The sequence below is a fragment of the Cajanus cajan genome, chromosome 8 (genome assembly GCF_000230855.2).
Source record: "Cajanus cajan strain Asha chromosome 8, NIPB_CcT2T_4, whole genome shotgun sequence".
In the NCBI taxonomy this organism is placed as follows: Eukaryota; Viridiplantae; Streptophyta; class Magnoliopsida; order Fabales; family Fabaceae; genus Cajanus; species Cajanus cajan.
The window spans coordinates 3,843,104-3,864,946 of record NC_138524.1 but is presented as its reverse complement, the minus strand read 5'-3'; the positions used below and the strand labels follow the sequence as shown (position 1 = coordinate 3,864,946).

At 32.2% G+C, this 21,843-nt stretch overlaps 3 protein-coding genes across 7 annotated transcripts in view; 2 read left to right on the top strand and 1 right to left on the bottom strand.

Annotated features, from left to right (window-relative positions):
• Nucleotides 1–286: 286 nt before the first annotated feature.
• EMB1006 (Pentatricopeptide repeat (PPR) superfamily protein) lies at nucleotides 287–3,750 on the top strand. Its single transcript, XM_020359672.3, has 2 exons — nucleotides 287–1,254; nucleotides 2,352–3,750. Exons 1-2 carry the CDS (start codon nucleotides 350–352, stop codon nucleotides 3,658–3,660), a joined length of 2,214 nt encoding a protein of 737 aa, XP_020215261.2. The 5' UTR covers nucleotides 287–349; the 3' UTR covers nucleotides 3,661–3,750.
• A 3,719-nt stretch (nucleotides 3,751–7,469) lies between these two features.
• Nucleotides 7,470–10,506, top strand: LOC109798517 (fructose-bisphosphate aldolase 1, chloroplastic). The gene is made up of 6 exons (XM_020358836.3): nucleotides 7,470–7,723; nucleotides 8,370–8,639; nucleotides 8,962–9,071; nucleotides 9,188–9,278; nucleotides 9,636–9,905; nucleotides 9,992–10,506. Exons 1-6 carry the CDS (start codon nucleotides 7,550–7,552, stop codon nucleotides 10,268–10,270), a joined length of 1,194 nt encoding a protein of 397 aa, XP_020214425.1. The 5' UTR covers nucleotides 7,470–7,549; the 3' UTR covers nucleotides 10,271–10,506.
• A 6,265-nt stretch (nucleotides 10,507–16,771) lies between these two features.
• LOC109794379 (B-box zinc finger protein 18) overlaps nucleotides 16,772–21,843 on the bottom strand; it is a 6,349-nt gene continuing 1,277 nt past the window's right edge. The window contains exons 2-6 of one of the 5 annotated variants that reach the window (XR_014428599.1): nucleotides 21,545–21,641; nucleotides 21,330–21,445; nucleotides 20,993–21,235; nucleotides 20,326–20,397; nucleotides 16,772–17,119 (exon numbers count right to left, since the gene is read on the bottom strand). Coding sequence is in view for 4 of the 5 variants with exons in the window: in XM_083062414.1 (XP_082918540.1) it covers nucleotides 20,528–20,593; nucleotides 20,993–21,235; nucleotides 21,330–21,445; nucleotides 21,535–21,641 (532 nt within the window). In the remaining variant the exon portion in view is untranslated. Of the gene's footprint in view, nucleotides 17,120–20,073; nucleotides 20,398–20,508; nucleotides 20,594–20,992; nucleotides 21,236–21,329; nucleotides 21,446–21,534; nucleotides 21,642–21,843 lie in introns of those variants that run through there. The other 4 variants (XM_020353825.3, XM_020353824.3, XM_083062414.1 and 1 more) reach the window with 4 other exon arrangements.

Here is a 21,843-nt window from a genome sequence, read left to right as displayed (position 1 = left end):
TTTTGTTTTAGAATCATTACAATAAGAATTTAACTTGATCAAGAAAGTCATTTTCATATTTGCAAACCTTTACATAATTTCAATTTAAATATTTAAAATCAAATATCAAATTAAATAAATTCAATTCTATCTAAATTTGAATGGGTTTATTAGTTATAACCAAGGCTAAGGCAAATAATTCTTATTTTATAATTTATAAAAAAATATTAATTAATCTGATAAACTTTCAAAATACATGTTTCCATAAACATACCTGTCTAAGACTACTCCAAGACCAAATCAATTTACCCAGGTTCCCCCAGATTTACACAATCCTATTTGTATTGGTTTGAGTGACACAACACAAGACATGATGAACATAGCAAATGTAACAGACAAGATAACCTTTGAATTTGCAGAGCTAACCATGACTCTGAACCTCACACACTCCACACTCCCTCCTTATTCTTCCACTTCTCACACTCTTTCGAAACCTTTCTTTCTCTTTCACTCCAAAATCTCAACCTCATCATCACTCTCCAAAACCCTATGTCTATGTGCATCACCATCTAACACACCAACCGCCATTTTCCTCCCATATCTCCAACAACCAGAACCAGAACCAGAACCAGAACCAGAAAAACATGAACAAAAGTTCATAGAAACAGTAGAAGAAGAAGAAAAAGAAGAAGAAGCACATGACCCAGATGATCCAATCTACAAATTCTTCAAAACTCGCACAAGGGTTTCCTCCCAAGACCCTGGAAAAGAAGGAAAATTGTCCCTTCAGAAGAACCGTCGCATCTCATGGCACCTTGCTTCTGACCTTGTTGAAGAAGAACCTGAAACGGGTTTGGAGGAAGGGTCCTTGTTGGTTGAGGACAAGGAAGAAACGGTGTGTGAGAAGAAAGGTTTGCCTGAGGGCATTGTGGGGGAAATTGTTCATCTTGCAAGGAACTTGCAGCAGAATTTGACTTTAGAGGAGGTTTTGAATGAGTATGAAGGAAGGGTTAGTGAGGAAGAGTGTTGGGAGGTTTTGAGAGTACTTGGGGAGGAGCACCTTCTGGTGTGTTGTTTGTATTTCTTTCAGTGGATGAGGTTGCAGGATCCCTCGCTTGTTACACCTCGGGCTTGTACTGTCTTGTTTCCTTTGTTGGGGAAGGCAAGGATGGGTGATAAGTTGATGGTTTTGTTCACAAACTTGCCTTCCACCAAGGAGTTCAGAGATGCTCATGTTTACAATGCCGCCATTTCGGGTCTTCTTTCTAGTGGCAGGTGAAATATTCTTGCAAAATCATGGCTTTGCTTGTTTTGTCACAGAATGCAAATGCTAGTCAAATAGCTTGTTGCTTTTGCTTAGATAGAATGTTACATGTTTAATTCATTGACTTGTATTTTAGTTCATTTGTTTTACTGTTATAATTATTCTGATCATCATGAAATGTAAAGAAACCAACAATGTGCTACAGGCTTGTTATCCAAGCGGTGGTAGCAAAAATGTCCATTCTTAATTATGTCTCAATACTGGAAATGACATGTTGCATCAACTTTTACCTAGAATTCTGATCGATGATGACATTAACCAGACAATATTTTGACATGAAGATTAACTACACTAATGCTAGTACATCAGTTTGGGCATGAATTTCAGGTGCTTGTACTATTTGTACATATTCTTTGGAAGTTCTCTTTATGGGCTCTACTTTGGTTTCATTATATATATTATTAATAGAGTTGGAAAACTGTTGTTACTGTATATTATTCTTCAAAGGTGCTTCTACACTAGTACTGTCTTTATTTTTTAAAATGTTTCTCTACTTTTATTGCAGATGCCCGGTAGTGGAAATATATTATATATATATTTTTAGATAAAATATACTTCACCATGTTGATCATGTAGCTAGATATTGGTTAGTCCTGCCTTTCCAGGGATTGAAGCAAAACATTAGTCATAACATACCAATTCAGTTTTTCCTTTATGGCAGATGGAAGTCCTTTCTTTTACCTGTTAGGCTTTTTTTTTTCTCTAGGTTTCTTGGTTAGTTTGTTATTAAGAAGCCTATGAACAACTATAAAGTCTATGAAACTTCATCGGCTACTTGTCAGAGAATTAAGATATTTCAAATTATGCAGCTGTATTAGTAGTTTAGCACCCACTTCCCTGTGATGCTTCCAAACTTAAAACTGCAAAACTAAATATTATTTATAATAAAGATATTAAATTTTTGTACAGAAATCAATGTAAAAAATTGTTGTTTTTATCTCTCCTTACTCTGACAAATGTTCTTAAATTGTTTAGCGCTGCATTCCCCCCTCTCTAAAATACCACATATTGTGAGAGTTTATTGTTGAAGTTTACCCGATTGTTTTAGGTATGAAGATGCTTGGAAGGTGTATGAGTCAATGGAAGCTGATAATGTTCTTCCAGATCATGTGACGTGTTCTATCATGGTTATTGTTATGAGAAAACTTGGCCATAGTGCAAAAGATGCATGGCAATTTTTTGAGAAAATGAATGGAAAAGGAGTCAAATGGGGTGAAGAAGTCCTAGGGGCATTAATAAAGTCATTTTGTGTTGAGGGTTTGATGAGTGAGGCTCTCATCATCCTATCTGAAATGGAGAAGAAAGGTGTTTCTTCAAATGCAATTGTGTACAATACCCTGATGGATGCATATTGTAAATCCAACCGTGTAGAAGAGGCTGAAGGCCTTTTTGTTGAGATGAAAGCTAAAGGGATTAGGCCAACTGAAGCTACCTTTAACATTCTAATGTATGCGTACAGCAGAAAAATGCAACCTGAGATTGTTGAGAAGCTGATGGATGAAATGCAGGATGTTGGCTTGAAGCCAAATGCCAAATCATATACTTGTCTTATCAGTGCATATGGGAAGCAGAAAAAGATGAGTGATATGGCTGCAGATGCGTTCTTGAAGATGAAAAAAGAAGGTATTAAACCCACTTCACATTCTTATACAGCTCTGATCCATGCATATTCAGTTAGTGGCTGGCATGAGAAAGCTTATGTGGCATTTGAAAACATGCAAAGGGAAGGTGTTAAACCTTCCATAGAAACCTACACTGCTTTACTTGATGCATTTAGACGTGCTGGTGACACCCAAACAATGACGAAAATATGGAAGTTGATGAGGAGGGAGAAAGTTGAAGGAACACGTGTGACATTCAACACTCTTGTCGATGGTTTTGCTAAACATGGTCACTACAAGGAAGCAAGAGATGTAATATCTGAATTTGGGAATGTTGGATTGCACCCAACAGTGATGACATACAATATGCTGATGAATGCATACGCCCGAGGAGGGCGACACTCAAAGCTGCCAGAGTTGTTGGAAGAGATGGTAGCTCATAACTTAAAGCCAGATTCTGTAACTTATTCAACCATGATATATGCCTTTCTTCGTGTTCGAGATTTTAGGCAGGCATTTTTTTACCACCAGGAGATGGTTGAGAGTGGGAAGGTGATGGATGTCAATTCTTACCAGAAGCTTCGAGCGATTCTGGATATGAAAGCTGCAATCAAAAACAGGAAGGATAGGAGATCCCTGATTGGTGTAGTTAGAAATAAGATGGGTGTTGTGAAACCGAAAAGAAAGAAGGATGGGTTATGGAAGTACAGGAAAAGAAATGTGAAAAACGGTAGTTCTGATATTAGTGTAAAGTAAGTTATAGATGCAGTGCCTTGTAAGAATTGTAAGTTCAATTTTGACTCTTTTTTCATTTCTCCAAATGGATGACATCAAGATTTATGCAGACATTGGGAGTGATTATCATTTGAAAAGCAAAATGAAACAAATTAATGAAGTAATAGATGACCCTAGTCTCCTCTAGAACAATGTGAATGCATCAAGATTAATAGATGACCCTAATTAATTTTTTCTTTCAACTGTTCTTAGATCCAGTTTGCCGTTTATATTATAGGTGATAGGTATGTTTTTCACCTAAACGACTTGTGCCGCAGAGGGTGCTTAATATCCCACTTAGTGGATGCAAAATTCTAGCAAGAGCAGGTGTTATTCTATCAATTTAATTTGATACGCATATCATAGATGTATTATCATAAATTCAATGAGGGAAAAGATTAACGTGTCACTGTTAAGAAATTAAAGAACATAAAAAGCTAAATAGAATTTAACAAGCTTAAAGAAGTACCCTCTGACTAAATTCTTCGTACTGATTATCCAGCCACTTTTGACTGTCTGATACAAAGATTTGTTTTTATAAATATTATTTGCCTGGACCAGAGCATGAATTGAAAAGACTTTGCAGCATTTGAATATTTATGCTTAGTAACATCAATGATTCCCTTCCTTTCCGCAGGTAAGTATTTGGGCATATATGTAAACAAAGAATGGAATAAGGTTCCCACGGAAAATGAAAATCAGATATGAGGGGAAATTCACAAGGGATGGCAAAAATATCCATATAAATAGGATAGAAGTAGATAGGTAGTATACATATTCACATGTACCTATTAATAATATTAATTGTATATTCATATTTTTATCTTATATATTTTATATTATTTTAAATATTTTAAAAGATTATCATTAATTACAAGTTTAAAAATTAATATCAATTATTTATCTTTAATATTTAAATATATTTAATATCAAATATAAGCTTAAAGTTATTTATAATATTTTTTTAATTTTTAAAATAATTCATAAATATCCATGATACTTGTAAATATTTATAAAATTTGTGAATACCAGCTAAATGAATATCCACACGATAAGTATCTTACTACTCACTCCCAGGGATCTCTGATTGCCATCCCTAAACTCCACCTTTTGTGTATTAAAATTTTGTCAAAAGTAAATGCTCCTTGCTACCGGTGTCAAATAGAAAAATATTTTTGAGTTTTATTAATGGGTTCTCAAAACTGTTAATTCACAATAACCAAGCCATAATCATAGACAGATTAAGCTTTGAGCCAATACCTGATATAGGCATTAGGCAAAGCATGAACTAAATAATGTTTTCATTTTAAAGAGGTTGCTTTTTGGGATTTGGTCTGCCAATGACAATGACACACAACACATCTGTACAATATCATAATCATAATTTGAGCTATTAGAAGTTAGAACACAACATAGGTGAGCAGATCCGGGTGAGTTCTTACTTATATGATGCTTAATTTGTTTGTTCTTATCCAATGTAAAACTTCTTTATCCACTTGCCACTCTTAACATTTTGAGAGGAGAAAATTCACAAATGCCAACGTAAAGCCTGAAAGGGAGTTTATTTTTTTAAAACTATTATGCAAGTTGTGGAAAAACTGATGCAATGAAAATATTAGTTGATAAGTGGAGTTACAAGCTAGGATTAAGTAAAATTCACCTTTTCCACGTATACAGCAATATGTCACTTTTGAGTTGCATTAGTATAATTAGAAATAAGTGTACTTGTTAAGAAATTATACAAAATTTATTATAATTATATTTGTGAGAAATAAAATAAATAAAGAATAATAATACACAAAAATTGATAACGGAGTTCAACTGATTGTGTTTATGTTTGCAGATTGTTGTAGATATATTATTGAAAAGGAAAAAAAATAAAAACAGTATTTATAAACATTCAATTCACAACCTAAATACATCCATAAAATAAATTACTTTTTAAACACTTTTTTTCCTTTTTCAAAGTTGGAATTACTTTACATAATTATAACATAGTGTTATTTATATATGCATGCAAAGTTTATATTTCTCTCATTTTGTTTTCCTATTTTTATGCATTCCTTTAATTTTATTGATTTTCTTATTTTTCTTTAACAAAGGAATGTGTGCTTCCATGAGTTTTTTCTTTACATGATCAAGTCTAACAATCTTTCACTTGAAGCTTGGTTTCAATTTGTCTTCACATCTCATTTAATACAACAATCTTATCTTGTTTGTTATTCTAGCAAGTCATATTGTGAACATAACTTCAGTTTGTTAATGGTTATTACCTTTGTCAACATGCTAGCTGAGTTCTTACTTCCTAGAGCTTTTCTCAATGTTAACACCCCATCCTCAAACAATGATCTGATGAAGTGATAATGGAGACCAATGTGGTTTGTTCTAGAATAAGATGTTGAATTCTTTATCAGATGTACCACACTCTAACTATCACTGTGTAAAACACTCTTCTCTTGGATGAATCCCAACTATTAATAATCCTTGAAGCCATAACAATTCTTTATTAATTTTTGTTATTATTACGTACTCAGTCTCTTTAATGGATAAAACAACAATCTTTTATATTTGTAACGTTCAACTAATAGTTGTAATACTAATGGTGAAAATGTAACTAATAACACTTGTTTCCATGAGTTTTTTCTTTGCATGACCAAGTCTAACAATACTCTCTCTATTTTCTATGAGGAGTATCATTTATTTTTCCAAAATTATAATAATAAAAAAAATTTAAGAGAATATTTGTTGGTAACATATTTTCAATTATAAGATTTTTTTTCCTATTACATACGCTAAGTAAATAAATTTTACTACAAGCTTTCAAAAGATAAGTTTTTTTTCTAACCTAAACTTTTCTATATATAAAAAAATTGTAAGACTACTAATTAATTACCACAAAAGGTTCATTAGAGTATGATAATTCTTTCTTTTAAAAGGTATCACTTAATTAGATGTGTGTATGCATAACAAGGTAGGATTAAAGTCTAGGTACCAAATAGTTTCCCAAGTGCATTCACCGTCCCCTTTGGACATCAATTTCACCTAACTTTCCAAACCAACCACCTGCGTTTCTGGTACCAACTTACATGTTATTCATATCGTTATAGCTATGGTACAGGGAGAACATATTACGGATTCTACCCATGTTGTTGTCTTCAATAACATGTCATACCTCAGGATTTTTGGTATCAACAATTACAAATCAGCATCTTCTACTCCAATATTTGACAATAGAGTATGAAATATAATTTAATTTCTGCCATGCTTATCACAGGAGCGTGACACTCCACTATAGTATGTATATGTTAATTAGCTTACTAAAATATCATAGACTTTCAATGTGGGGCAGGGAAGAAGGCATAATTACAAGAAGCCCATTGACAAGGCATGATCTGGAGAAATCCTTACCTCAATCTCACAACATCCTATCATCAAACCTAGACCATAAATCAATGATAAAGAGACAAAACAGTTGTTCACAAAGGTAAATAATAACCTCATACTTGTTTGATTGTTTCAGTTGCAAACAACAATAATTGGTACCCTTTTTGATGCATGAAATACATTTGTCACGGCTATTAACACAAGGGGGAAAAAATATCTCGGTATTATTTTCTTTTTTCCGAGTAATTTTTACGAGGTGAGAAAAAAACCATCCATTTGAACCACGAAATGGAAACTCAGAATGAGAAGGAAGCAGAAGTTATCGTCCACATGTCAAGTGAGGATAGGTTAGCTCACAACAGCCTCAAACGAGACATCACTTGAGAACTATAAATGCAGTGAGAGTGGTGCATGTGTGGTATAGAGGGGCATACAAAGGTTGCTGTAGGAGATAAGATTGTTGCAGTGCTAACACCTGCAGTGAACAATGGCCTCTGCATCAGCATCTTTGCTCAAGTCTTCACTTGTTCTTGACAAGTCTGAGTGGGTGAAGGGACAAACCCTTCGCCAACCTTCTTCAGCAGTTGTAAGATGCAACTCCACCCCATCAGCCCTCACCGTCAGAGCTGGCTCCTATGCTGATGAGCTTGTTAAGACCGCGGTATGATAGTAAACAAATCTCTGATGGCTCTTATGCACGTAACTTTTATGAGATTTTTTCATTTAGTTACTTTGAAAGTTAAGATGCATAAGTTCATTTTAGCTTCCATGGAAGCTCATTGCATTTAATTTTCTTATTTTATCCTCCTATAGATGTTTATGAAGAAATTTATCTCAACTGAATGAAAATACTAAAACATTTCTTAACTAGATTCAATATGTTTCGATTAAAGCTTAAAAATGCTTTTAAGAACTTCTTAATCAGAAATAACTCTTTATTTTTAATAAAAAGGTCCCAGAAGCACTTCTAAACTTGTATACAAATAAGTTTAAGTTGAAATATTCACAATTTCATACCCATAATCCATCTTCTACTTAGTAATGCTGATTTCTAGCTTTCCAACTAGCTTTGTTTGAATTTAGAGGATAAAGTGTAGTTATGACTGTCACACTTGAGATTATGATTAAGTACATGCAAAAGTGTAGTGTTTATGAAAAATTTTCTTATTAAAGATTACAACTGCACTTTGTTTTCTTAAGTATATTCTCTTTACTTTAGAAGCTAAATCTTTGCAGCTGTCCTTGTTGACCGCCAAGTAAAGTTTTTCACATTGTTGATGCAATAATATTTTGCTGTGTGGAAACAGAAAACTGTGGCTTCACCAGGGAGGGGTATTTTGGCCATGGATGAGTCAAATGCTACCTGTGGGAAGCGTTTGGCTTCAATTGGGCTAGAGAACACTGAAGCTAACCGCCAGGCATACCGTACCCTCCTTGTGACAGTTCCCGGCCTTGGTCAGTACATCTCTGGTGCCATTCTCTTTGAGGAAACTCTCTACCAATCCACAATTGATGGAAGGAAGATCGTTGATGTGCTTCTTGAGCAAAACATTGTTCCTGGTATCAAAGTTGACAAGGTAAGTCATTTGGAATCACCCTATCCTTCCTTTTCTATGTAGTTAAATGCCATTTTAGTTTGTGCCACGCCTGAAGTAATAATGAAAAGAATAAGCACATGTGTTGATGCCAATATGTTATGTACTTGTGTTTAACTATACCATCATTCAGATATTTGTTGGAGTGCCTGAATAGAAAGATGTTTGATGCCTCGCATAAACATTAGTTAGTTATAACATACCGGAGATTGGCTTTTCTGTAGTTTGTGATAGTGAAAATTTTGAAGCTAAACTATGTACTAAGTACTAAACTAAGACATGGTTTATGTGCTGATAACTACAGGGTTTGGTTCCCCTGGCTGGTTCCAATGACGAGTCATGGTGCCAAGGTTTGGATGGTCTTGCCTCACGCTCAGCTGCATACTACCAGCAGGGTGCCCGTTTCGCCAAATGGTGAGTGTTCTCCCTTTGTTGTGGCAGCAAAATCATTCATAATATCGTGGCCTCCTTTTTTTGTGCTGCATGTCATGCTCATTTTTTCATCATATAAATCCATAATTCCACATTAGGCGTACTGTTGTGAGCATCCCCAATGGTCCCTCTGCTCTAGCAGTTAAGGAAGCAGCCTGGGGTCTGGCTCGCTATGCTGCAATTGCTCAGGTGAGAAAAACCACTCAAGTTATATTAGATTATTAGTACTTTCATTTGAGTTTAATGGTCATGCATTGACAGTATAAAATAGCTTTAATCATATATTATCATTGGTACAATTTTTTACTTATTATAAAAGTCAACAACTTATCATAAATAGTGATTTGTGATTAGATAATAGTGTAAAACTAATTTGTTCAGTCAGTGCATTACCTATTTTCTTTTTTAGATTTAATAGTGATGCACTAACATTGTAAAGTATTTTTTTACATTTTATGTTACAGTTATTCTATTTATAAATGTGAGATAGGATACTTTTTTCTTTACATTTCTGAAGGGCTAGAATGTTTCCATTCAATGTTTTAGGACAATGGGTTGGTCCCAATTGTGGAGCCAGAGATCTTGCTTGATGGGGAGCATGTTATTGATAGGACTTTTGAAGTAGCCCAAAAGGTGTGGGCAGAGGTTTTCTTCTACCTTGCTGAGAACAATGTCCTTTTTGAGGGTATTCTCCTTAAGCCTAGCATGGTTACACCTGGAGCTGAGTCCAAGGACAAGGCCAGTCCTCAGAAGGTTGCTGATTACACCCTCAAGCTCCTTCACAGGAGAATTCCTCCTGCTGTCCCTGGAATCATGGTAAGTGACACCTCCAAATGCATCATTGTTTGCATTACTAACTTGATAACTTCCCTTCATGTGCTAACCAAAGTTGTGTTATGCAGTTTTTGTCTGGTGGACAATCTGAGGTTGAAGCAACCCTCAATTTGAATGCCATGAACCAATCTCCGAACCCATGGCACGTGTCGTTCTCATATGCCAGAGCACTCCAGAACACTGCCTTGAAGACATGGGGAGGCCGTCCAGAGAACGTGAAGGCGGCGCAAGATGCACTCCTTTTCCGTGCCAAGTCCAACTCCCTTGCTCAGCTTGGGAAGTACACTGGTGAGGGTGAGTCTGAGGAAGCCAAGAAGGAGTTGTTTGTCAAAGGATACTCCTATTAAGATGATGTTTGTAGTGAATATGATACATGTTAGGCAGCAACACCAGCAGTTACAGTAGGTGTTGGCGGAGGATCAAGTGGAAGAAAAGACTAATTTGTCTAAAATGTAATGTTTTATAGTCTTGGAGACTTTTTGTTTATGGTTACATGCACCTTTACAACTTAATAAACCTTTTGCTATGAGGAATCGTGTACTTGAATATGTTTCAATATATTTAACAAACTGGTTGAACTGAATCTCGGTAATTGATGAAAAATGTGTGAAAAAAAAAAAAAAAAAAAACTCGTCACCGAATGGTCCTTTTGGATGATCTGTGAAAGGAAAATAGCAGCATGATTCATGACAGTATTTGCCGGGGTGAGCTTGGTATTGTTGAGAAAGCTCTTGTAGGTTCTATCGTGGCTCGTAACATTAGATTTAGAACAATCTATATTGCCAAGTAACGTTAGTAACATTACTTTTTAAATATTATATGCCACACTTTTTTAACAGCTAAGAGATAATACTATTGGGTAAAATTTATGAGTTCTATTAAATCATGCATGTCAATGCATGAGACCTACATGAAATTACATAATAACAAAGAGTGAAGCAAAAGAATGATTGTGAGGGAAAAATGAAGTTTGAGACATCCTCTATGGCTGCCACAGCATGAAGGAGAAGATTTGAGCACGACGAGTGAAACAAGTTGACAGAACCAAGCTATTCTTCTGTTATCATGATGAAGCTCTGAATTTGGAGAAAAATAAAACAAGGAAATTTTTTTCTTTTCAATAAAAATCAACTAGATGTCTAAGACTAGATCAAAGGATTAGAAGAGTTTACTCAACCGTACAAGATTCAGCAAGCATGGCTAGTCATTTATAAAATTCAGTCAGAGAATAATGATTGTGTTACATTTTTCATTTTTGATTACTGAAAAGCTGAGCTGAATTTCACAAGTTCACTTAATTTATGATGAATAGCTTGCACACACAGATATGATAAATACATAACATGTTCTGTACCATCCATATTTCAATGTCCAACTTGTGTTGTATCATTGTTGCTCTTGCTAACTATTTAGGAGTTGAATGTACGACCTAGTATTAATTTTGGAAGCATAAATTAAAACAACGAGTTGATGTTATAGTGTGTTTGGATTCCGTTTTGAAACCTCAAAACTAAGGTTTTGGTAAAGCTTACCAGATACAGGCTTTAGCTAAATCCATGATTTGGAGCTTACGAAACAGAAATTCAAACCAGCACATAATTTATCCATAAAAATGATGTAGATATCAATGTTTATGAAAATTATCTAAAAGAAGTATAACAAACCTTGATTTATGGGTTGTGATTTTGTTTTAGGTTGCTTTATGTTTTAGATCATAATTCAATTATCTGTTGTTTTGTGTATTATATGTTATTGATTTTACGTGTTACATCTCTTTCTCTATTGTTTATTATAGACAAAATATCATCATTTTAAATTAAATCTTGCATGTATTATTTGCTCTTTATTAGTATACTAGTTTTTTGCTTTAACTAGTTTTTTAATATGTTCATCGTATAAGATGATAAATATTTTCGTACATAGTTATAAATATAATTCATGATAATTAAGTTCTTTTATCTTTTTAAATTATATTAATATTAAATTTCATAATAAATAAATAAATATCTTTAAATTTATAGCTTATATTTTAAACGTACAATTAATAACTTAAATTGCAATATAAGGTTGTTTTTAAATTAAAATTATTGGACGGTTAAGAAAATCAAAGAAATAAGAGACTATAAGTCTATAATTAAGAGAATAAGTGAATGAGAGCTTAACTATATTCAAGTTAAATATTTTAATTTATAGCAGAAGAGAAAATTATTTTGTAATTCGAATTTTAGTTAGTGTTTTTTATTTTATTGAAAAAAATAAAAACTTTAAATTTACACAATATTACCATATGTACGTAGTCCATTACATGTAATAATGAAATAAAACTTTATTTAATATGAATTTATAAATATAATAAATTAGGGGGGAAAATAGAACTAATACAGTAGTATTTTATAATAAATATATATATTATAATTAGAATAAAAAATAAAATTTGGCAAGAGTTAATTTTTTAATTAAGTTATAAAAATAATATTATTATTTTACAACACAATTGTAACTTATTTTATTGTTTGGGGTCGCTCCTAATTATAGACCATGGGCAATCGCCCTTGTAGCCTACTCCATGGGTCGGCCCTGGTTTCGGGCCTGGAGCCACAACATCACCCTTTTTTTTATAAGAAAAACATAAGCTGCACTATCACCTGGTATCTTTATTTAAACTAACAAGAAAAAGGAACTTCGTGTTTGCATTATATTTTAAAAAATAAATTAAAAAAAAAATAAAAAATGAGATATTACTTATAAAAAAAATAGTTATTGACAAGTAAATAAATGATAAAATGGTCTATATAAAAATAAAAACAAAAAATAATTATTAAAAATAATATCCTTTTATATATTGGTATAAATTTATTAGTTTGAAATTCTTAAATTTGATTAAAAAATATTTTTTTTTAATTTTTTAAATTAAAAAGGTATAATGGTAAAAGAAAAGTAAAAACCAAGATAGTTAGCGAAAAATGTATTCCCTTTATATATTAGTGTAAATATTTAACTACAAAATATAGTAAAATTTTAGAATTGGCACTGGAATTTTTTTATAATCATATTGCCGGTGCAAAATATCAAGTTATCAACCAAGTTCAATGTCTCCATTATTAAATAAAAAAATTGAAAATCGAAATGTTGACAACTATAACCTTGAGAATAAAAATTCTGCATAAACTCCTTTGTAAGCTCTTTTTTTTTTTTATCATTCAAACAGTAACTTGGAACATTGTATTTAATTCTAACTTACACATTGTATTTAATTCTAATTGAACTAGTAGAAAAATAGTATTATTGTTATAAATAATAATTAGTGGCTTAATTAGTGGATGTCAATATTCATTATCAATCATTACTATTTATATTTTTGTTATGTATTATTTCATTTATTGTGTAATTGTTCTGTTACCACATCTACTTATAAATAGGTTAGTCCACTCTCAAAGATAATATACCAGTCAGATTCTTTTTTCCATCTCATATTGTCTTCTTTGTTCTCTCTATTTTACTTTCTTTTATAACACGTTATCAGCACGATAGTCTTTTATCTATTGGTCTTGTAATTACAAGAGAAAGCTGTGAATATTTTTTTTCTTCAAGAAAGTCATATTTTTCAAGACAAATATTTTAAGGTTAGTTATTCATCTTTCATAATAAGAACTTTATCAAATATTTATATTATATACATTATTATGAATCAAAGTAGTCTTGAAGACATTATAGTAGCCCTGAAGACACTATGAAATAAAGAAATTCTTCATACATTTTTGAAATGTCTAGAAGACATTATCAAAGAAGAATGTTCAAATTCTATTATTTTATTATTTTTTTTTTTCACCAGAAGTGAGAAAAATTTATGTTTTATTGATGCGATACATTCTACATATTACATACATTTATTTTGCCTAATATATATGGAATGATGAATATATTTATTCTGCCTAATAATAATATTATTATGACACATTTTTTGTTCATGTTATCAATTTAAATATTCTGTAATAAATTTTTTTATGTCATATCAATATATATATATATATATATATATATATATATATATATTTACTATATATTCTATTTATTTTGTGCGATAATATATATTAAATTAGAGACGATTTGATTTCCATAATTAAAGCGATATTAATTTATAAATTTATGGCTATTTATGATTCCTTTATTATTATTATTTTCCCCCTAATTTTGTCTCTCTTTTAAGATAGTATTGAACATGTCAAATATTGCGAAACTCGAATTTGTTGCTCTTGACATTACGAGAAAGAATTATTTATCTTGGATATTAGATGCTGAAATACATTTAGATGCAATGGGTCTTGGAGACTCTATTACAGAAGAAAACAAAGTATCTAACCAAGATAAGGCTAAAGCTATGATTTTTCTTCGTCATCACCTTCATGAAGGGTTAAAAGCTGAATATCTTACCATAAAAGACCCACTTGTTCTTTGGAATAATTTAAAAGAAAGATATGACCACCAAAAAACTGTGATTCTCCCAAAAGCTCGTTATGATTTGATGTATTTACGGTTACAAGATTTTAAATCTGTAAGTGAATATAATTCTGTAATATTTAGAATTACTTCTAAATTGAAATTGTGTGGAGAAAAAATTACTGATGAAGATATGTTGGAAAAAACATTCTCCACTTTTCATGCATTGAATGTGCTCCTGCAGCAGCAATATCGAGAAAAAGGGTTTAAGAAATATGCTGAATTAATTTCCTGCCTCCTTGTGGCTGAGCAAAATAATGAGTTTTTATTAAAAAATCATTAGGCTCGACCAACTGGCTCTACTTCATTCCCAGAAGTGAATGTTGCAACCCATGATAAAGAAACTAGTGGTCAAGGTTATGGTCACAACCGTGGAAATAATCGTGGCCGTGGTCATGGTCGTGGTCGTGGTAGTAAAGGCGGTCGTGGTCATGGTTATGAGGTAAAAACCAATTTTTCACACCAGAAGTGAAAAATAATGGGAAAAATAAGAAGGAAATGGATGGACATGGTAACAAACACGAGGAAAACAAATGTTATCGCTGTGGTGCCAAGGGTCACTGGTCACGTACTTGTCGTACACCAAAGCATCTTATTGAACTTTACCAAGAATCAATTAATAAGAAGAAAAAGATAGAGACATATTTTGCTCAAGAAGACGGTGATTCAGATTATGGTCATATGGATGTTACTCACTTGGATATTGCTAATTTCTTTGCTGATCCAAATGAAAAAAATTTATCACCTTATTGGTATGGGAGTGTTCAGAAATATTTTTTTTTTCTCCATATTTTATTTATTGGATTTTGGGTATTTCTTATGTTTTGATGTTATTGGATTATGATTTTTTTTTACATACAAATTATCGTTAAATTTTTTTTCCAGAAATTATTATCTTCTTGTCTTTAATCATATTGTTTATTTACAATTTTTTTTAATTTTATGAAGAATAGATATTGACCATAGCATCAATATTGAAGATATATGTCTCGTTGATAGTGCAACGACTCACACAATTCTCAAGAATAATAAATTCTTTTCAAATTTAGTGATGCAAGAAATCAAAGTTAGTACCATATCTGGTACTACAAATATAATTGAAGGCTCTGGAAGAGCTAATATATTGTTACCGGGAGGAACGAAGTTGCATATTAAAAATGCATTATATTCTTCTAAGTCTTATAGAAACTTATTAAGTTTCAAGGATATTCGTTTAAATGGGTTTCATATTAAAACAAACAATGAAGGGAATGTAGAATATCTTTATATCACGAAAATCCACTTGAATAAAAAGGAAGTATTGGAAAAATTATTTGCTTTCTTTTATGAACTGTATTGCACGTATGTTAATACAGTTGAAACAAATATTATTGTAAACCAGAAGTTTACAAATCAAAATAAATTTGAGGTTTGGCATGATTGATTGGGTCATCCTGGGACTATCATGATGCGAAAAATAATTGAAAATTCATGCGGACATTTATTGAAGAGCCGGGAGATTCTTCAATCAAATATTTTTTCATGTACCGCTTGTTCCCAAGGAAAGTTAATAATTAGACCATCACCAGCAAAAATTGGGCATGAATCTATCTTATTTTTAGAACGAATACAAGGTGATATTTGTGGACCAATACACCCCCCATGTGGACCATTTAGATATTTTATGGTTTTAATTGATGCATCAACAAGATAGTCACATGTTTGTTTATTATCAACTCGCAACCAGGCGTTTGCGAGATTATTAGCTCAACTAATTTGATTAAGAGCTCATTTTCCTGATTATCCAATTAAGAAAATATGTTTGGATAATGCTGGTGAATTCACATCTCATGTTTTTAATGAATATTGTATATCCATTGGAATTGATATTGAACATCCGGTAGCACATGTTCATACACAAAATGGACTTGCAGAATCATTTATCAAACGTTTAAAACTAATTGCAAGACCATTACTCATGAGATCAAAACTTCCAATGTCAACTTGGGGGCATGCAATCTTAGATGCCGCAATATTAATTCGCATCAGGCCAACAAGTTATCACAAATTCTCTGCTTTACAGTTGGTTTTTGGTGAGCAACCTAATATTTCTCATTTGAGAATCTTTGGGTGTGTTGTATATGTTCTAATTGCCCCTCCTCAAAGAACCAAAATGGGTCCTCAAAGAAGGTTGGAAATATATGTTGGGTATAAATCCCCATCTATAATAAAATATCTTGAACCATTAACAAGCGATTTATTTACGACTAGGTTTGTCGATTGCCATTTTAATGAGTTGATTTTTCCAACATTAGGGGGAGAACAAAAATAGTTGGAAAAAGATATTAGTTAGAATGAATTATCACTATCTCATATTGATCCTCGTACAAAACAATGTGAACTAGAAGTTCAAAAGATAATTTATTTGCAAAATCTAGCCAACCAATTACCAAATGTATTCACAGATCCAAAAAGGGTGACTAAGTCATATGTACCAGCGGCTAATGCTCCAATAAGAGTCGAAGTCCCTGTTGGACAATTTAATACTACAAACGAGTCACAAATACGCCTGAAGCATGGTAGACCAATTGGTTCTAAGGATAAGAATCCTCGAATAAAAAAGGGAGCTAAAGAGCAAAATGACCAAATTGAGGATGTAAAAACTCAAAAAGATTCCTTTGACATAACTCATATTCCAGTTCCAGAAGAAACTCAGGTACCTGAAATTATTGAAAATGAAGAAATCTCAATAAATTATGTCATGAATGGAATACGATATAATCGAAACAATGTCAATATTGATAACGTGTTTGCATATAATATAGCGCTAAATGAAATAAATGATATTGAGGATCAAGAACCAAAATCCATCAACGATTGTCGACAAAGAAATGATTGGCCAAAATGGAAAGATGCAATTGAGGCAGAATTAGACTCGCTTACTAAGCGAAAAGTTTTTGGACCAGTACTATGTACACCAAAAGGTGTAAAACCAATTGGATACAAATGAGTTTTTGTGCGAAAACGAAATGAAAATGGTGAAATTGTGAGATACAAAGCAAGACTAGTTGCTCAAGGTTTTTCACAAAGACCCGGTATTGATTTTGAAGAGACATATTCACCTGTAGTGGATGCAAACACTTTTCGATATTTAATTAGTTTGGTTGTATATGAAAAACTTAATTTACATATAATGGATGTAGTTACAGCATATTTATATGGCTCTCTTGATGCTGACATTTATATGAAACTCCCAGAAGGATTTAATTTGCCTGATGATGCAATTTCTAGAGAAGATTATTCGATTAAATTAAATAAGTCCCTATATGGGCTAAAACAATCAGGTCGTATGTGGTATAATTGACTAAGTGAATACTTGTTACAAGAAGGATATAAAAATGATCCAATTTGTCCCTGTATATTTATTAAAAGATCTCAAAATAGATTTGCCATAATTGTAGTTTATGTATATGACATAAACATTATTGGAACTCCTGAAGAGCTTTCAAAAGCAATAGATTGCTTAAAGAAAGAATTTGAAATGAAGGATCTAGGAAGGACAAAGTTTTGTCTAGGATTGCAAGTTGAATACTTAGAAAATGGAATTCTTGTGCATCAAGAAGCTTATATAACAAAGGTGCTTAAAAGGTTTTATATGGACAAATCACATCTATTGTGCACTCCCATGGTTGTAAGATCTTTAGATGTTAATAAAGATCCATTTAGACCCCAAGAAAAGGATGAAGAAATACTTGGTCCTGAAGTACCATATCTTAGTGCTATAGGAGCACTAATGTACCTTGCTAATCATACACGATCTGATATAGCATTTGCTGTTAATTTGTTAGCAAGATATAGTTCTTCACCTACACGAAGATATTGGAATGGAGTTAAACAAATACTTCGTTATCTTAGAGGTACAATGGATATGGGATTATTATATTCAAATGTTTTCAAACCAGAACTAAATGGTTATGCAGACGCAGGTTATTTGTCGGATCCTCATAATGGTAAATCACAAACAGGATATTTGTTCACAAGTGGTGGTACAGCCATTTCATGGCGATCTGTAAAACAAACCATATCAGCCACTTCATCTAATCATACTGAAATTTTAGCATTACATGAGGCAAGTCGTGAATGTGTTTGGTTAAGATCTGTGATTCAACACATACGGGAAACTTGTGGTTTATCTTCTGGAAAAATGACATCGACAATTATATATGAAGATAATGTTGCATGTATTGCACAATTGAAAGATGGATACATAAAGGGAGATAGAACAAAACATATTCTACCAAAATTCTTTTTTACTCATGATCTTCAAAGGAATGATGATATAAATGTTCAACAAGTCCGCTCAAGTGACAACCTAGCAGATCTCTTTACAAAGTCACTTCCAAGAAAAGTTTTTGAACAGTTGATACACAAGATTGGACTCCGTCGTCTTAAAGATTGTATGCATGAAGGGGAGAAATAAATATTTATGAATGATGTACTCCTTTTCCTTCACTAGGTTTTTATCCCACAGGGTTTTTCCTAGCAAGGTTTTAACGAGACACATTCTAAATATTGGACATCCAAGGGGGAGTGTTATGAATAATAATTAGTGGCTTAATTAGTGGATGTCAATATTCATTATCAATCATTACCATTTATATTTTTGTTATGTATTATTCCATTGATTGTGTAATTGTTCCGTTACCACATGTACTTATAAATAGGTTAGTCCACTCTCAAAGATAATACACCATCTCATATTGTCTTCTTTATTCTCTCTATTTTACTTTCTTTTATAACAATTACCAATTAATGAATAGTATTTTTGAGTTTATTGTTCAAACATAACAACATGAACTAGAAAATGCCAATATAAAAAAGTTATATATAAAGAAATGTTACTTAAAAAAATATGAAACTATAATCAATTATCTATTAAAAGATTATATAAATATACTTTTCTTCATTCGAATCTTATACTTTTGTTATCTTTTTCATTAATTGCATTGTTTTTTTTAGTCATGTTATCCTTTGGAATCTCATGAAATATTCCAAAATCTTATACATTTTCAATTAAAAAATCTTAAATATAAAAATCTTTTTTAAAAAAACTCTTAAAATTTATTACATTCCTACAAAAAAATTTAAAATCTACAAGAATTCTTCATGCTAAAATAATCTTGTAAAATTAAAATTACAATCCAATACACTCCCATAGTAAATATCACGGGGCTTAATATTTTCTCTTACATGTTGCTAACTCTCGAGTCCACACTAGGATTTTGAAGACCATTTACTTTTAATTGGAGTTGTTTTCTAATAGTTTCCCCATAATAAATAACTTTGGCAGGTATTCCTGTTATTAACCAAATTTAAATTTTATTGTTTGTCCATCAAAATTTTGGTTACAACAATAATAGTCTTTAGTTGTTAGTGTGAATCATTTAACTTTGCGTTTTATCCTCTATAGACTATAGTGCAATGTCTCACTTTATAATGTAAAATCTAAACCTTGAGACTCGGTTCAAATACTACACCATTCTATTTATCATCATTTTATCATTCTAATGAAATATCACAAAGTTTTCACAAATGAATACAACCACCCACACCATCTTTAATCAACTCCATCCCCTGTGTATTTTTATAAATAAATAAAAGCCATAAAGAGTCCTTACTTCAACCAATGCATTAGCATTCCGTCCCTTTCAACAAAGTGCTGAAACTGAAGTCAGCATATTTCAACAATTTGAAGGTTTAATTAAATATATATATAGACATGTAATAAAATATCAAGTTTTTGATCGAACTAACAGTTCCCCTGCTGTCAGACTAAGTTTAAGAAAGCCAAAATGTTAAGGATGCATTGAACATAAGTTACTTCAAGAAAACATGATATATACTAGACAACAATTATGTTATATACCCTAAGCAGTAGTGATCTTGTTTATGCAGCTCATCCATTTGAAAGCAACTATTTTTCCCTCATTCATTTGGTCTGCAGCCAAACAATTCGAACTTTAACCAGACTAAACAAAATTCACGGAAACAAGGTCAACCATGTAAAAGAAAATCCAGTAAACATAATATTTCTGTAGCCTCAACCCACCCTATATGTTGTACCTTTATTACTTCTCAGCCTCTTGTTTGAAGGACTCTATTGGATTGCCTCTTAAAATTTCCATACCTTGTTCCTTAAAAAATAGATTATGTGTTAATTCAACTAAATCAAGTGTCAAAAATTTTGCGCGGTTAAGAAAACCAATTAAATTTAAGGGTTATAACGTGCAAATTACAAAACAGCCCTTAGGACCTGTTGAGGTAAACTTCTTCTGAAACATTTTTAGAAAAGAAAAATAAGAAAGAAAAAATAAAATAAGTTTTTTTATAAGCTAAAATTAGCTTATGTAGAAGTTATCTTCCATTAATTTCTCCAAAATTTTAATTTTAACTCATACATAAGCTAGTTTTAACTAATGAAAAACTTATTTCAATTTTTCTTTATGTTTTTCTTTCCTAGAATTGAAAAGCTTATCCAAACATACCCTTAATCAAAGAACTCAACTCAATATGGAAAATGAAAAAACAATTACCTGGTTGTTTGGTGCTGGTCCATTTAACCGCAGTGGCCTAGTATTAAGATCAATTAATTTTTTATCGATTTTTCCATGACCATCAATATTATTTTCTTGCCTTGGAACCGGCGAAACACTCTGATTCTGCTGACAATCTCTTGTTTTTAGCTTGAGTGACTGATTTTCATCCTTGCTTAATTCATTTTGATCCAGTGGTTGCAGCCCTAGTTCTTCCATTTGCACAGGTTTATCACCCGGAAACTGTCAAGGTAAAGGCCAAAAAAGGTGGAATTCACTTTAAAATATCTATTTAGATGCTAGAAAGCTTAATACTTCTATGCAGCCTAAAACATACCTCAACTCTCTGTCTCAATACAAGATATCTTTCATGAGTTCTTTTACCACCAACATGCACAATCATATCACATTGTAGACACAGCGAACTACCATCTATCTCACAGTAAAAGAAAGCTACACATACAAATTTCCGTGACAAGGCAGAAAGATTCAACTACGGTATAGTTTAGAATGCACTATCTTGCAGAAAAAGATATGAATACCCTTCAGTACCAGGTGCATTTTCGCATATGTCACAGCGGGGAACATCAGTGGGATCAGCAAGGCCAACCCGAACGTGTCTACTAGCAAGTTTGTTACACATATGGATCTGCAGCTCAAATGCAAATCACAAACATGATGCTGTCAGAAAAAATATAACGCACATGTATGGTACTTCCATTAAATGAGATACGAATGTTGTTAAACAATTATAAAAGGCATAAATAAGTGGGTCATGGTAATTATTACACTATCCAGTCGAAAATATGAAATTCACAGGCAGGATGCTTTCCTCAACATGAAAAAAATAG

Excerpts from the sequence above, each read along its gene's own strand:
- EMB1006 (XM_020359672.3), top strand. The coding sequence starts at position 350 with ATGATGAACATAGCAAATGTAACAGACAAGATAACCTTTGAATTTGCA. Across the intron at positions 1,255-2,351 it reads GGTCTTCTTTCTAGTGGCAG|GTATGAAGATGCTTGGAAGG; the intron begins GTGAAATATTCT and ends CGATTGTTTTAG.
- LOC109798517 (XM_020358836.3), top strand. The coding sequence starts at position 7,550 with ATGGCCTCTGCATCAGCATCTTTGCTCAAGTCTTCACTTGTTCTTGAC. Across the intron at positions 7,724-8,369 it reads ATGAGCTTGTTAAGACCGCG|AAAACTGTGGCTTCACCAGG; the intron begins GTATGATAGTAA and ends GTGTGGAAACAG. Across the intron at positions 8,640-8,961 it reads CTGGTATCAAAGTTGACAAG|GGTTTGGTTCCCCTGGCTGG; the intron begins GTAAGTCATTTG and ends TGATAACTACAG.